Here is a 17,265-nt window from a genome sequence, read left to right as displayed (position 1 = left end):
TGGAGGCTGGAGGCTGGAGTGCAGTGGCCCGATCTCAGCTCACTGCAACCTCTGACTCCCAGGTTCAAGCGATTCTCCTGCCTCAGCCTCCTGAGAAGCTGGGATTACAGGCATCCACCAGAACGACCAGCTAATTTTTGTATTTTTAGTAGAGACAGGGTTTTGCCATGTTGCTGAGGCTGGTCTCAACTCCTGACCTCAAGTGATCAGTCCACCTCAGTCTCCCAAAGTACTGGGATCACAGGCGTGAGCCACCGCGCTCGGCCTATGATGGTGACATTATTACTGTTATTGTTACTATGCTTCCTTCCCCCAACTAGACTTGATGCTCCCCAAAGGCAGGAACCATCCATCTATGCCTCCACTCTCTACAGAGACCAGGACAGGCTCAGTCTTGTGTACACGCAGCCTGAGTAGATCAGAAGGTGGTCTTCTGGAAGCAGGGGAGAGCTGGAGTTGGAAACAGGAAAGCCCCAGCTGGCTCCAGACCCGGGGGTGGGCTCAGGAGGGTGGGGAGACGGGTGTATCTCGGGAGGAAATGCTTTGTTGCTCGCCTTCTGTGGAGGTGTGGGGTGTTGGCTCCATGGCTCCTGCCCACAGGCTGGGCTGCCCCAGCCAATCCCAGGGGGCACACAGAGATGGCCTTGTGAACACTGAGAGGCCTGTGTGTTTCTCTCCCCGGGGCTTCCCTGGCCACACCTCCGCCTCGAAGCCAAGACACACACAGCCCTCACACACCAGTAAACACCCTGCCAATGGACGCGCCCAGGGCCTCCTGGCTGCCCAGGAGACGCCAGCCTCTCCAACGTCCCCTGGCACCACTGGCCTGAGTCCTGGGCCTGTAACCACGGTGACAGCGCCTTCGAATGTGCCTGTTTGGGTTTTTTAAGTGCTCTGAAAAGCAGATTTATTCTCCAGCTGACAGTGGAGGCAATGCCCTGGGATTCCCCAGGAAGGGGACCGAGCGTGGGTTTCATGGTCCCAAGTCCTTGCACATGCATCCTAAGAAGGCCCCTGCGAGGTTCCCTACCTGGCTGTGTCCCACAGGAGCCGAAAGGAGCTTCTGCACAAAGGCCCTCCTCCACACTCAAGGGAGACTTTATCTGGCCCCAAACCTCCTCCCCCAGTCTCCCCTCCCCTCCCCATCCTCTCAGAGCGATTCACTCACATGCGGCTGCTGGGCGGGATCTTGCGGCCGTCCCGGAACCAGGTCACCTGTGGCTGGGGGAAGCTGGCGATGCGCGGGGCACGGATGACAGCTGCTTCTCCGTGGGAGACGCTCTGGTGCTTCTCACCCTCCTCAAAGCTCCCCATGTCTGCAGCCGGGACAACGGCGGTAGGATCAGGGGCAGGAGGTCAGCCTCAGGGGCTGCCCAGCTCCCAGGTTGGGAGTGGTGGCCATGGATGGAAAATTCGGGGCAGACAGGATGACCACAGGGAAGGAGGACACCTTGCTCGGGCCACCCCATTCTCTGCCTCACCACTAGCACCCTGCCCTATGCTACTGTCTCCATTTATATCCCTACATCCTTCAATCAGCCAATTCGTTCAACCACCCTGAGAGCTTGGTCATCATTTCACACGTTTTACAATGGAAAAAAACTGCTCAAATGGGCTCAAAGAGGTTAGTTAACTTGTCTAAGGTCACCTAACTAGGAAGAGACAGAGTCAGAATTTGAACTCGGACCTCAAACCCTGGAGTCAGGCTATGCAGCTCCTCCTCCCCTGCCCTACAGTGTGGCCTTCAGCATGGCAGGGGCTCCTGTGTGAGGTGAAGGGCAGGTTTCCGTGCCCTTTCAGGGAGAGAAGGGTGGGCATGCTGAGAGAATGGGGTCTTAGATGCTTGCAAATGGGTGCAGACAGCGTTTCTCTCCTGCGCCTTGGGTGTGTAGTGTGTAGTATGTGAGTTTGTGTGTATGTGTGAACATAAACACCATATTGCTCTTTTAAAACATGCCACCGCCTTGGCAGATATGGAGGGGAACATTTATCCTGGCTCTGCCTGCCAGGAGGTAAGCAGAGAGCAGAGGAGACGCGGGTAGGAAACTCTTCAGCCAGCCTGCCTGCCTGCCAGGGCGGGACAAGGGGGTAGGCAGACTAATTCCAACACAGAGGCTTGGAGATAGGGTTTGGGAAGGGGTATTTGTGCCTCTACCACACCCTTGAAAATTAATGGACATCCTTGTTACTTCGATTGTGGCCCGTGGGCAGGTGCCTAGGCACCACACCTGGGCACCTGTCAGAAATGCAGAGTCTCAGGCCCCCCAAGACCTGCTGGATCGGAAGCAGCATTTTAGCAAGACGCTTGGCAAGTGTGTCCATGTTCAACTGTGAGGAGCATATTATTTGTCCCAAACTTGACTGTGTGTCGGAACCACCTGTAGAATTAAAAAATGCTGATGGCAGCCTCACCCCCAAAGCTTCTGATTTCACTGGTGTGGAGTGTAGGGATGGGAGACATCCCATATTATTCCATTTTCTTTTCTCTTCCTTCCTTCCTTCCTTCCTTCCTTCCTTCCTTCCTTCCTTTCCCCTCCCCCTCTCCCTCCCCCCTCCCTTCCCTTCCCTCTCTTCTCCTCTCCTCTCCTCCCCCCCCTTTCTTTCTTTCTTTCTCTCACTCTTTAACCCAGGCTTCATTCAGCCAAGTGCAGTGGTACCATCTTGGTTCACTGCAGCCTCTGCCTCCCAGGTTCAAGTGATTCATTCTCCTGCCTCAGCCTCCTGAGTAGCTGGGATTACAGGCACCCGCCACCATGCCCAGCTAATTTTTCTATTTTTAGTAGAGACGGGGTTTCACCATGTTGGCCAGGCTGGTGTTGAACTTCTGACCTAAAGTGATCCGCCTGCCTCGGCCTCCTAAAATGTAGGGATTACAGGTGTGAGCCACCGTGCCCAGCCTACATCACCCCAAGCCATCACTAGGATGTGCCTCGACCTGTGCACAGAATTCCTACGTGCAGAAAGATTTCACACTGATGACTTATAGGCCTTTGTTTCCCCATTGCCCAGCGGATCCCTCCCTAACCAAGGGGGCCGCATGCTAAGCCGCCCGGTCCCCTCCTACTGCGTTGGGTGTTATTTCTCAACTCCTCTAAGACCACTGACTCTTCTTCCTCTCCTTCTACTAGGAGTTCTCCAACCTGGCTGCACCTTAGAATCCTTGAGGAGCCTTTAATATTCCCAGAGGGGAGAATCTTTTGGGGTGTGTGGGCTGACCTCAGTATTTGTTTATTATTATTATTTTAGAGACAGGGTCTTGCTCTATCGTTCACGCTGGAGTACAGTGGAGTGATCATGGCTCACTGTAGCTTCAACCTCTCGGGCTCAAGCATTCCTTCCGCCTCAGCCTCCTGAGTAGCTGGGACTACAGGTGCGTACCACCATGCCTGGATAATTTTATTTTTAATAGAAACGAGGTCTTGCTATGTTGCCTAGGCTGGTCTGGAGCTCCCAAAGTATTGGGATTATAGGCATGAGCCACTGTGCCCAGACCAAACCTGAGTATTTCTAAAGCTGCTCAGGTAGTTCCAACACGAGCTAAGGCTGACTTGGGTGGGTCTCAGAATCTCCTGAGACTTGGCAAACTCACAAAGGTGCTCACCACTCTCCTTCCCTCCCAGGCATCCCCCAGGGCACAGAAAGGCCCTGCTTCAACCCATCTGGCTCTCTGAGTACCTGATTCCCTCTCTTGGTTTGCAGATTCTGCCACACAATCGTTTGAGAATGCCGGCCTACAAGTTCATTTTCCGAAGCCCTAGTCTTGATTCTCTTTGCAACCACGCTGGCCCCTTGGCGGCTTCACTTGGCCTAATAGTTTGACCACAATCTCCCTGCAAATGACACTTGTGCCTTCTGCTCTGGCTCTGCCCTGAGCTCTGAGATCCAATCTCCAACAGTCTGTTGGGCATTTCTCCAAGGAGGGCCCTCCGTCACCTCCTTACCAAGCTCTCCTTGCATCCTAAGTTCTGTTAAAATCTCCCCTTGGCTGGGCGTGGTGGCTCACGCCTGTAATCCCAGCACTTTGGGAGGCCGAGGCAGGCGGATCATGAGGTCAGGAGTTCGAGACAACCCTGGCCAAAATGGTGAAACCCCGTCTACACTAACAATACAAAAATTAGCTGAGCATGGTGCCACACGCCTGCAATCCCAGCTACTCGGGAGGCTGAGGCAAGAGAATCGCTTGAACCTGGAAGGTGGAGGTTGCGGTGAGCCGAGATGGCGCCATTGCACTCCAGCCTGGGGCAACAAGAGGGAAACTCCATCTCAAAGAAAACAAAAACTAAAACAAACAAACAAAAAAACTCCCTTCATGACCTGCAAAACCCAATTACCTAAGCTCAAACCCCTGGAGCCTTTGGTGGAGCTTCCCTTCCCTGCCCCCACCAAGCCTTTCAACTCCTCTGGGACATTACTGTCATTTACCAAGGACCCTCTGGTTCCTCCAGCCTTGCCAACAGGCTGGCCCCTTACTCCAGCTGCACAGACCCTGGGCATGCCTCCCAACTCCAGATTCCCTTCTGTCCATCTTACACACTGTTCTTGATCAGTTTTTCTGACCTTCTCGGAGCCTTTGGGAACTCCTCACTGCCCTGGGAAAGTCTAAATTCCCTGGCCTGGACTCAAGGTTCTTCCCTAATCTGACCCCAGACAACCTTTCTTGCCTTAATGCCCACACCACGTCCTGCCACCTCCCACCCCACGGCCTGTATTTTGGCTGGGCCACTGCCTGGAATGCCGCCAGAGGAAGCCGAGAGTTACCAAGGCACCATGATTCTACAGCATCCTGGAAGGATGTAGTCAATTAAGTGTTTCAAAAGATCAAATCTGCTGCTGGCATCCTTGTTCTACACTTGGTAGGCAGTGTGTGTAATGGTAATGGCTTTGGAGTTTTTTAGACCTGACTTCAAATCCTAGTTCTGTCGTTCTGTTACTCATTAGCCATGATACTGGGTAGATTTTTTTTTTTTTTTTTTTTTTTTTTTTTTGTAGAGACACAGTCTTGTTATGTTGCCCAGGCTGGTCATGAACAGGAGTTAAAGCTCTCACCTCGGTCTCCCAAAGTGTTGGGATTACAGGTGTAAGCCACTGTGCCCAGCTAGGACAAAGCTTTTGACTTTGTCAAACCTTATTTTCCTCTTCTATAAAATGGAGTTAAGAAGGGCTCCTTCCTCATAGGTTGTACTGAGTATTTCATGAGATGATATGTGTATGTCAGGCTGTGTCTCTCCAAGGATGGCTGCATCAATATTTTACTACTATTCACATACTCTTTTTTACAGTGTGATGGACATTCCTCTCACTGACAGATAGGGCGTAGGTCCCTTCCCCTTGAATCTAGGGAGCTTGTGACTATTTGACCAGTAGCACATGCAGGAAGTGATGCCATGTGACTTTTGAGACTAGGTCATTGAAAGGATACAGCTGCCACCTGGCTCTCACTCTCTATACTCGCCCTTGGAATCCAGCCACCATGTTGTGAGGAAGCTCAATCTAGCCAAAGCAGATGTGGGAGCAGCCCACATGGAGAGGAACTGAGGTCCCCAGATGACAGCCAGCATCAACGACGGACATGTGAACAAACATGTGTGCCCTGAGAGGACTTCAGCCCCAGCCTTCAGTCCCAGACTGAGCCTGAGCTGAGGCCTCAGTCATCCCAGAATAGAGTCAAGCTGCCCTTGCTAGTCTCTGTCCAGAGTCTAGAGCCACAGGATCTGTGAACATGATAAATGATTGCAGTATACTATTATGTTTTGGGGTAATTTGTTACATAGCCATAGAAACTAGAAGAGTATATAAAAGTGTTAAAAAATTGTATCTAATATTTGTAGTGTTAAAATATTGGAAGCCTACACATTTTTCACAGTTTAGTTTAAACATCACTTCCTCAATGAAGTTTACCGAAAACCATTCAAATAGAATTCAAAAACAGAGCGGTTGAGCACTTACCCTACCCAGAACTTCTTTCTAGGTGGATTTCCCATGCATTGTCTAATTTAATCCTTACAATAACATGACAAGCTCGATTTAAATAAATATATGTTTTTAGTTGTTTATTAATTTCCAATACTTGGCTCTGTCTATAAAAAAATTACATCAATGAATCACATTGATTTCAGTTCTTAAAATAATTTTATCTACTTAAAAAACTTTTCACAGAACTCAGAAGACATATTTGAACAATTTAAAGCAATTTTATGGTAATAGTGTTTTTTTCTCCTCTCTAGTTTTATTAGCTCCACTTTGCCGGTGAGGAAATGAAGGCTCATGGAGATCGAATGGCTTATGCAGCTGTGAACACTGAGGGCCAGGCCCAGTCCATGTTCACCCTGGCCCTCCCCATGCCATCCCTCCCTGCCTCCTTCCTGAGTTGCATCCTGCGTTGCAATCCTGCATACACATTGTTTATCTCTTTCTATAGATGCTAAGCCTTGAGAGGCAGTCACATTCAGAAGCAAATCCTGACAAGACATCTGGGCCTGTGCCCTGCACACAGTACTTTCTAAATTCACTCAATGCCAGCATTCACCACTTCCCTATGGAGCACCTACTGTGGGCCAGGTAGGCTCTGGGGTAGGCACTGAAGGAAGACCTAATGCCTGCCCTCTTAGAGCTTCCAGTCTGGTCAGGGAGACAGGAATAAGTAAATCAACCCACAAGCAAACGTTTGGTGATGTCTATGACAACTGTCGAAAAGTATGGAATGAGGTTCTTCAGGAGAGGAATAGCAGGAGGACCTACTTCAGACTGGGAGATAGGTGAGGCTTTTCTTAAGCTGAGTAGGTATTCCCTAGGGGTGTATATGGGAATGGGAGGGGAAGTATGTGAAGGCTCAGAGGTAGGAGAGAAGGGGTTCACAGAGGAAATAAAGGAAGGCCAGTGGGACAGTGCCATGGATTTGTTCAGTGGATGGATGGATGTTCGGATGGATGGAGGGATGGAAGGTTGTATGGGTGAATGGGTGGAGGAAAAAATGGAAGAATAGACGGAGGGATGGGTGGATGAATGGAGGAAGGGCAGAGGAATGGATGGTTGTATGTATGTACAAGAGTATATGATGGGATAGATGGTTGTATGTATGTACATTTACATGTATGTATGTTTGTATGGTGGGATGCATGGTTGTATGTTTATGTGCATGTGTGCATATGTAGTGGAATGGATGGTTGTATGTATGCATGTACACGTTTTATGGTGGAACAGATGGTTGTATGCATGTATGTTTACATGTATGAATATATTTATGGTGGATGTCCATATATGGATGCATTTGGTGGGATGGTATATATATATATACATATATATATATATATATGGTGAGATGAGTGGTTGTGTGTATGCATGTTTACATATATGTGCCTGTATGGTGGGACAAATGTATCTACATGTTTGCATGCATGCATGTATGTATGTGTGGTGGAAGGATGGTTATATGTATGCATATACATAAGTTTGTATGGTGAGGTGGATGGAAGCAGGTAGGGCACAGCTGGCCTTGGTCCAGGTTCTGCAGTTGCCCCTTTCCTCCACTTCTCCACTCCAAGATCTTCCCACCTCACTGTGGCTGTCAGGCTCAAGGCCCTCACAGTCTCCCCATTGTACTTTGTCAAATGTGCTTCTTGGATCTGCCCAGGGAGTTCCTTGTTGAGTAGGCCATGGGTGAATGTATTTATACACACATATGTGTGTGTGTATGCCCCACCCACACAGCCATGTATGCACTGAACCACAGCAGCGAGCGGCTGCTAAGAGGGGGTCTGTTCAGCCAGACAGTGCCGGAGTGCAGGCTAGAGGCAAGAAGGGAGGGTGGAGACAATGACAGTGATAACGGAGGCTGAGGCCCCAGGATCCCCTGGGAAAGCTCATTCACACTAAGGCAAAAACAGTTCAGGGCTTGCCACACTGACTCCCCAAGGTACCTGCTTGCTAATATGCCGTGTTATGCCCTGCAGGGCTGATCCAACATTCCCAAGAAATTCCCCCAAGAGCAAAGCAGTGCAGGCCTGGGGCACAGTCGAAGGTGCTAAAAATTATTCCTGATGTCTTTGTCATGTCTTAAAAGGCCTTGTAAAGTGTGCATTCCACTTCAGAATATATTTCTTGCTTTTATGTGTTTATTTTAAAAACATTTTAAAATCATGAAATATGTCATGCATACAAAAGAGCAAATATAATTATATGTATAGTTTAAAGAAGAATAAAATAAACACTCCTGCACCTACCGCCCAGCTGAAGGCCTAGAACACTAACAATACCTTTCCCCTACCCCGGATCTCCCCCGCTCCCCCGTACCAGGTGATTTCTCTCCTGAATATTGAGGCCATGTGCCTTTGCTTTCCTTTCACATTTCCTTACCTAGATATGCAACCTTACACAATCTGTGGTCAATGTATTCTGTTTTTAAACATTTTACACCTGGGATTATCCTGTATATAGTCTTCTGTGATTTGCATCTTTGTGCAACATTTTTTAGGGGGGCTCCATCCTGGTCCTTGCCCTTCATTGAGTCGTTTTCACGGCTGGATGGAATTCCGTGGATCATACTTCATTTGTTTTTGGTGCTTTGCTGTCCTGCCAAGAGCAGCCTCACACATGGCTAAGAGAATCTCTAAGGAATCTCTAAGGTATGTGCCTAGAAATGGAACTGTGGGTTGTGGGGTTATACACACATTCATTTTACTAATAACGTTTGCATAAACCCCAGTTGGTATCAATTTACCAACTTGACGCCAGCAGCCATGTGAGTTTCCACCAACACTTGGTGTTGTTAGACTGTGGTCTCTGCCAACCTGGTGGGCACGGAATGGTACTTTGTTGTGGTTTTATGTGTTGTTTATCATGCAAACAAAGCTGCTCACTTCAGATCACTTTATGCCTCTGCCCTCGACCACCCATGTCTTCTCTCTCATTCTGAGTAGCATCCTGATATGGTTCGGATTTGTGTCCCCACCCAAATCTCACCTTGAATTGTAATAATCCCCATGTGTCAAGGGCAGGACCAGGCGGAGATAATTGAATCATGGGGGTGGTTCCCCCATACTGTTCTCATGATAGTGAGTGAGTTCTCACGAGGTTGGATGATTTTATGAGTGGAAATTCCCCTGCACAAGCCCTCTTGCCTGCCACCATGTAAGATGTGGCTTTGCTCCTCATTCGCCATGATGGTGAGGCCCCTCTAGCCATGTGGAACTGTGAGTCAATTAAACCTCTTTCCTTATAAATTACCCAGTCTGGGGTATGTCTTTATCAGCAGCTTGAGAACAGACTAATACACAGCCAAAGCACTGACCACAGCTTAGAATGCCGGGATCTGTCCCCAAGGTCTCACCTTCCAGCCTCACCATCTTCCACTTTCTGCTTCCCACTCCACTTCAGCTACCTGGCCTCAGACACCCACATCCACCTCAGGGCCTTTGCACCTGCTGTCTGACCTGGAATGATCTCCTCCTCTGTCTACATGGTTTACCCCCCACAACCTTCCTTTGAGACTCCACTCCATGTCACCCCCTCCCAATGGCCACCCTCCACCATCATATCAAATAAGACCCCTGCCCCATCCTCCAAACCTCTCATCCAGCTTCATCTCTCCTTAGAACACTTTAGTTTTTGTCATGGGCCTTATCTATAACCTATATATTACATATGCACCTTTTAACTTTTGTTTCTCTTGCTACTTTCTTCGAGGGCAGAGACGTGTGTCTTGGTTTTGTCTCTCGTTGTGTCCCCACTGCCTGGAACAGTGCTTGGCATATGGGGGTGTGCAGCAATCATTGTTTCCTGAGTGATTTGAATACTCAGGTAACATGAGTGCCCCAGAAAGACACAATGATGTTATCAGGAACTGTCACCTGGCCCCTAAGCATCCTGCATTCAATACCCACACCTCAGATTGAAAATGAAGAGAAACAGGCCTATGGGTGGCATTTTGGGATTACCCCTAGCCCACGTGACAGCGGGCTTGTTCCCCTCCAATGTCTTTTGCAGGAGTGGCTGCCAAGCTGCCTGGTAGGAAGGAAGCTGGCCAGCCTCCCAGGATGGGGCAGGTGCTCTGCCCTGTTGTGGGTGGGTGGGTGTGTGGGTTTGGTGCTGGAGTGGATGGTTTCAAGTCTGAGTCCCACAAATGAGGGCTGGGGGAAGGGGTCAGGAGGTCTCGCCCAGGTGAGGAGAACACAGAGGTGCCCTCAGGACCTGGATGTGGTGAAACGCTGGTTCGAGGTCCTTTGCCACCTCCGGAAGGCTCTCCCAACCCTCTCAGCCATTCATCCCACATGCTGAATGCTGGAAATTTATGGTGACTTAAAAAACACAAAGAAGAGACTCCGAGTGGGGACAGGAAGGGGCTGGGGAGGGGGGAAGATGTTTTATTGACTTCCCCTTAATTGCTGTAATTAAAAACATGTAAAGAATCCTTTTTAACGACTTTGCCATTATCATTAGTTGTTAGCACAGCTGCCTTATTAATTTCTCATTAGAACCCAATTCACAGTCCTCTTTGGGAAGGGGGCTGGGTGCCAGGGGTTGGCCGGCCTGGCTCCATGATCAGAGAACTGACTGCTTAGGGCCCCAGGACAAGCCCTTGTCACCCCAGGAGGCAGGAACAGCCAAGGAGGGGAGGGGCATTTGGGAAAAGTGACCATACCCCACCCCCTCTCAGAACTGTGTGCCATCTGCGTGTGTGTGTAAGGAGACAGACGGATTGGCAGACAGGCAGCTGCAGCAGGCCTGAAGCGCAGAATCCTGGGAGGGCCCCAGACTGCGGTAGGGAGAGGGGACTGAAGTGCTGAGGGTGAAAGATTTAAGGAGGCACCCACTCTTGGGGTCATGCAAATATGAGGTGAGCACTTGAGAATGAGCACGTCCTTAAATTGGGCACCCTCAGTGCCTGGTTTGCCTCAGCCTAGTCCAGCCCTGGAGAGGAGGAGTAGAGAGGGTGGCTAGCCATGTACCTACCCGGGTAGACAAATTCAAGAAGGTTGTTTCTTCCAGGACACCTTTCCTGGCTGACCTAAAGTCTATTTCTCCCTGAGTGCCGTCCAGTCTGGGAACCCATTGCAATGGTTTGTGTGCCTTGATTCGTTAATCCTTTCAACCACTCAGGTAAGTAGATACTCATGGTAGCACCCTTTTTTACACAATGAAAACCAAAGGCACAGAGAAGTAACTTGCCTAAGGTCACTTCTGGGAGGTGAGTCGGGATTTAAACCCAGGGCTCGCAGCTGGGGCCATGGCTACACCCTGCCAGGAGGAAGAAGGTAGATGGCGGAACTGCCAGCTGTGGAACTGGAACTGTGGGTTATTCTGCAACCTCTCTGAGCCCCAGTTTGCCCCTTATGTTCCTCAAACGATTTGCCTCCTAACCTCTCAGAACTGTCCTGGGAGCCCACGGAAGAAAGACATTCACACAATGGCACAGCAGGATGGATTGTTCCGGAGGCTCTGAGGAACCCTCCTTGGGCTCTGCATCTTTAGGGGGCTCTGGGCTTCTTTGGGGGATGGTTCTTTCTAGGCTGGGCCCCGTGGGTCATGACCCTGAAGGTCACTTTAACCTTATTAACATCAGAACTGAAATGGATCTCATTTTACAGATGGGAAAACTGAGGCCCAGAGAGGGGAAGGGAGGTGCTCAAAGTCCCAAGCTAGTCAGTGCCTCGGTTGGGGCTAAAACCCACGCTTTCAGACCTCCATCCCCAAGACATGCCATTATTTCAGGCACAAGGGCCGTGCCTGGCACACAGAAGAACCCTGGAGCTCTGTATAGGTAGTTTTCATCTACTCACACTGCTGAGAGCAAGGAAAACGATGTGATTGTTAGAGTCTACCCCACCCCACCCACTGGCACTAGACATTCACCCTAGGTGGGAGACCACGTGCGTTTGCAGAGCTGTTTGCACATGGATTATTACAGCCCGGTGCTGTCCCTGATTCTGTCTGAACTCTGACCCCAGCAGCTCACCCTCACCCTCCTCCCACACACTCAATTTTGATTTTTCTCTTCTCGTCCTCAAGCAGCAGAGTGGGGCTGTTTTGGAATCAGGCAGTCATGGGTTCAAATCCCAGTTTTTCCTAACTGTGTGACTTAGACAAGGTGTGTCACCCGGCCGAGCCTCGGTTTCCTCATCTGTAACATGGAGATGGGGACTTGTACTCTGCAGGCTGGGACGAGAACCACTGTGCCCCTCCCAGCACAGTGACCCTCAGGACGAGCACTGTTGTGAGTGAGAATGGTTTTGCCAAGTGCTGTGTTTCCCTAGGCCCAGAATCCCAGGGAAGTGGGGCTGGGACAGAGGATTCTTCAGCGTCTACAGCTAGAGAGGGAGGGCCCCTGGGATGAGGCCAGTGTGTCCAGCAAGGGCATGAATGGGGGAGGTGTGCTTCTCTCCTTCCCATCCTGGCTGGGTGAAACCTTCCTTAGCTTGTCAGGAACTGCATTCTTCTCAAGGGCTGGAAGGACTTCCTAGGGCTTCTCTAACTTCCTGGCTTTAGGGCCCAAAGGGCTGTGGACTGTGGTTCCCACTTTATGACATCATGGAGGAAACAGCTTCACACCTGCAAAGCCGTGTGCAGTAGCAGATGCAGCTTCCCAGTGCTGGTTTCAGGGAGCTGCAGCTGGTGGACAGGGGGAGGTTAACCTGGGTCTCTCTCTCTGCTCCTCCTTCGGCCACTCCAAGGTGTCCCATTCCTTTGCCAGGGGCCTTACCCATATGTGCACAGCTTAGCAGCACAGCATGGCCCTGGTAGAACGCAGTGACATCCATGGTCTTAACCATGTCTGGGGGCACCTGGAGCTCTGGGGCTTTGAGGGGGCTGCTGGAACAGGGCAGGAATCCCACTGTGAGAGGTAGTGGAGGGGCAGGGCTGGGCTGGCAGGATGGCACCGGGGAAGGTGCCAGCCTGCTGCATTTTGCTGGGACAGCATTTACTGAAGGCTATTCTGCTCTGTGGCCTGCTTCTCTATTTCCTTGAAGTGATAATATGGAGTATTAATTGCAGCAGTCACTCCCACTGATGCAGGGTGCACTGTGTGGGAGCTGGCTGTGCGCTTTGGCACATATGAGCTCAAGAAATCCTTCCGAGGAGCCTAGGAGGTCGATATTATTAATACGTTTTATGAATGAAGAACCTGAGCTGGGGTGAGGCTCAGAGAGGTCCAGTCACTTCCCCGGGGTCACATAGCAATCCAGGACAGAGCAAGGATGTGAATGTGGTCTGTCTGACTCCAAAGTCCACTCTTTTTATTTTATTTATTTATTTTTGAGACAGAGTCTCGCTCTGTCACCCAGACTGGAGTGCAGTGGCGTGATCTCAGCTCACTGCAACCTCCACCTCCCAGGTTCAAGCGATTCTCGTGCCTCAGCCTCCCAAGTAGTGGACTACAGGCACGTGCCACCACGCCTGGCTAATTTTTTTTTTTTAATTTTTTTTATTTTTAGTAGAGATGGGGTTTCACCATGTTAGCCAGGATGGTCTCAATCTCCTGACCTTGTGATCCGCCTGCCTTGGCTTCTCAAAGTGCTGGGATTACAGGCGTGAGCCACCGCGCCCAGCCTTATTTTTATTTTTATTTTTATTTTTTTGAGATGGAGTCTCACTCTTTCGCCCAGGCTGAAGTGCAGTGGCATGATCTTGTCTCACTGCAACCTCTGCCTTCTGGGTTCATGCGATTCTCCCGCTTCAGCCTCCCGAGTAGCTGGGATTAAAGGTGCACACCACCATGCCTGGCTAATTTTTGTATTCTTAGTAGAGATGGGGTTTCACCATGTTGGCCAGGCTGGTCTCGAACTCCTGACCTCCTGATCTGCCCGCCTCGGCCTCCTAAAGTGCCAGGATTACAGGCATGAAGCCACCACACCTGGCCAGTCCACTGTTTTTTATTAAGCCACACTGCCTGTCATGGTGATGAGCCCCCAGCCTGCCAACACTGTAAGGCACTACCTGCAAAGCCCTTTCACTGTCACCCTGGAGCTCAGCAACTCCCTGGATCTCAGAAGCTCCCTCCTGAGCCAGGCCCCTATATGTCACTGCCACTGAGGGTCATCACTGCCAGCATCACCCAGGGTGGTCCAGGGCACTTGGACCTTTGCCCATGATCAGTGCACTTTGCTTGCTCACCCTGCAGATGGGCATGGTTACACCCCTCCCGCAGTGTGAAGGCAGAAGGACACCTGTGGGTCTCGGGGAAGGGACCACATACGTGTCTGGCCTAGTGTGGAGGGAGTTCCCCCCACCCTGGGTTTGTGTGTATGTGGGAAGGAGTTTGCATAAGGAGGGGGGGTCAAGGAGCTGAGTCTGGGCTCAGGGATTCCTATCACAGCCATGAAGAGAAGCATTTCAGCCACAGAAACACTGACCTCCCTTCCTTTTTCTTTTTGATTGGCAGGGCCAACCCCCAGGGAGGCTGTGTCATTTCATCTCGGGGGCTCTCAACTCCAGAAAGTTTCTACTGTCTCCTATGAGCCAAGGGCTTGGAACTTATCACCTACCCCCACCCCACAGCCTGGACTAAATGGCATACTGGATGGCATTTGCGACTGTGTGTGTGTGCGCGCGCACACACACACACAGGTTCTGGCCCACACACAGGTAAACAAAGAGGCAGATTACTCCAGACATGCACATCTGAACACATAACCAATACATGTATGTGCACATACTTGCACATACTCGAATGCACGCACATGGTTACATGCAATGCAAGGGCACACATTTGCACCAACTCACACTCGTGCTTACAACACACATGTTCTCTCAAATACACAGGTGAGAGGCAGACTGGCAGCAGAAACATATACCCAAGCACACATGCATGCATGCATACATGCAAACACACACACACACACACACACACAAATATCCACATGCACACACCCGCACATATACACACTCATTCTCTCCCAGACACATGTGAACAAAAAGGCTGACCAACCCGGACACAGACATTTGCACACATCCATGCACACACATTGGCACACACTCGTGCACACACACATGCAGTCTCTCTGGAGGCTCAGCCCCACCTTCCCCCTGCCCCCTGGACTCTCAGCACTGCCTAAGCAAAGCTCCCAGGGAGCCCTCCGGTCGCTGACAGCTGCCTGAGATCCATCACTTTAATTCAGGGCTTTTTCTGCTCCTTGGAGTAGGTTGAGTTGCCGTTAGTGCTGATTTATGGGGACAATCCATCCTCCACTTTTGATTATGGTTGTTTTCCGTAATTATCATAAACACTCTTTGCCTCACTTGAGATTTTCTTTTAGATTTCTCTCCTGCACTTCTCTTTAAGTAGCAAGCTCTCTCCTCTGCTAATTTAGAAGCATGCCCCCAATGTGCTCCAGATGAGAGGGTGTCTTAAAAAAAATTCAGGCCTCTCTAAGGATTGCCACCCTCTCATGTCCCACAGTACAACTTGGGACTTCTCTTCCTAAGAAAACCCAGAATGAAACAGCCCATAATGAGCCTCATTTCTAGAAGACAGCAGATATTTGAAGAAGCGGGGACAGGGCTGGGAAGGCGACATTGAGTCTTGGGGGAAGAGTGTTGGTTGGTACTCTAGGACCCTGGCCCCTGAGATGCCCTGGGGTTCTTCTGAAGCTGTCTTCCCTTCCTCTTCGGAGGGAGATCCTCTGGAATTGGCAGTACTGGGGAGAAGGCTGTTACCCACAAAGGTTTGGTGAGGGCCTCCCACTTCACTCTCTGTCCCCCAGCCTTTCTGGGAACCCTGATTCATTCCTCATTCTCCCCTTCCCCTTGGAGTTTCAGCACTCACCATGAGGCACCTCCCAGCACCCCCGGAAGATCACGGAGACCCCCAGGCTATTACCACTCTGGGGTTGAGCGAGTTGGAGGACGGAAAATGAAAGTCATACTGGGTGCGGTGGCTCACACCTGTAATCCTAGCACTTTGGGAGGCTGAGGTGGGCAGATCACTTGAGGTCAGGAGTTGGAGACCAGCCTGGCCAACATGGTGAAACCCTATCTCTACTAAAAATACAAAAAATTAGCTGAGTGTGGTGGCACATGCCTGTAATCCCAGCTACTTGGGAGGCTGAAGCAGGAGAATCACTTGAACCCGGAAGCAGAGGTTGCAGTGAGCCAAGATTGCACCACTGCACTTCAGCCTGGATGACAGAGCGAGACTCCAACTCAAAACAAAAACAAAAACAAAATAAAAGTCATGAAGGCCCTGGGAAGTCTGCTGAGAAGAGGGTTGTAGCTGGAGAGGCTCAGAGTGGCCGTTCTGAAGATGCCCCTTCCCAGGTGTGACGTGGACCACAGAGGAGGCACTCGAAGCAGGTGCAAAGCCCTTTTTTGAAACACAAATCAGCTGGTCCCATTTAAAGGACACAGACGAGGCCACCCTTGTCTAAAATGAGTGAAAAGCACCAGAGAGCTCTTGGCTCTCGGGACATGTCATGGGGTCACAGGGTCAGCAAATATGCATGAGACTTACAGCTGTGTGACCTTGAAGAGGGCCTGCTACCTCTCTGGGCCTTGGTTCTACCAACTGTAAAATGAGGTCGCTGGCTGGAAGGGGCACTATGGGCACTCAGTGGGTGTTGATGGCCACGACGGGATCTGGCTCTGCCCAGGATGTGGCTGGTGGGTGCCACCCCGGCACGACAGTTGCCCCCCTGCCCCTGGGTCCCCATTGTACTCACAGGCCACCTGGACCTCGGTTTGCCGCTGCAGCAGGGCCCCCATTCGGTTCCGCACAATGCAACGGTAGAAGCCAGCGTGGGTGCGGTCCAGGCTGGTGATCATGTATCTACGGGACAGACGAGACAGCCAGTGAGCAAGTCAGGCAGCTGCAGGGGTACAGAGGTCAGACTGGGCTCAGAAGTCAGAGGTCGCCAGGTCACCCTCTTTGGAATAAGAGTACCAGGGAATTCTTGACTCCCTGGCCATGTCATAGGATCACACAAAGGTCTTTATCAATAAATAGGAGGGTTTCTTCCACAGCCAATGATGCTTTTGCTCAGCTGCCTGGGAATTAGTATGCACTTCTCTAAGCAGGGAAGGTGCTGCACCCAAATCCTTGACCCTGACCCTAGGGCTGTGTCAGCTCTGATGGAAGCAGCTGTTCTCCCTGACCTGTGACTCACATGACTGAGAAAGTTGGGGGCATTTTTTTTTTTGGTCCTTCCACAGGACTGTGCTATGGATATTAGTTGAAATGGATGGACGTGACAGAGACAGGGAAATTTACATGTTTTCCCAAATGCTCAGTATCATTCCTTCCTTAAAAATTACAGACAGCCCCTGATATGGTTCGGC

General features: G+C 50.5%; 1 protein-coding gene across 1 annotated transcript in view; it reads right to left on the bottom strand.

Moving 5' to 3' along the window:
• Positions 1-17,265, bottom strand: part of SDK2 (sidekick cell adhesion molecule 2) — a 309,169-nt gene that overhangs the window by 121,302 nt on the left and 170,602 nt on the right. The window contains exons 3-4 of the mRNA XM_030827794.1: positions 16,650-16,756; positions 1,169-1,316 (exon numbers count right to left, since the gene is read on the bottom strand). Of these exons, the coding sequence (XP_030683654.1) occupies positions 1,169-1,316; positions 16,650-16,756 (255 nt within the window). The remainder of the gene's footprint in view (positions 1-1,168; positions 1,317-16,649; positions 16,757-17,265) is intronic.

The sequence above is a fragment of the Nomascus leucogenys genome, chromosome 14, assembly GCF_006542625.1.
Source record: "Nomascus leucogenys isolate Asia chromosome 14, Asia_NLE_v1, whole genome shotgun sequence".
Taxonomy (NCBI): Eukaryota; Metazoa; Chordata; class Mammalia; order Primates; family Hylobatidae; genus Nomascus; species Nomascus leucogenys.
The sequence above is the reverse complement of the archived record's forward strand: the minus strand, read 5'-3'. Positions and strand labels throughout refer to the sequence as shown.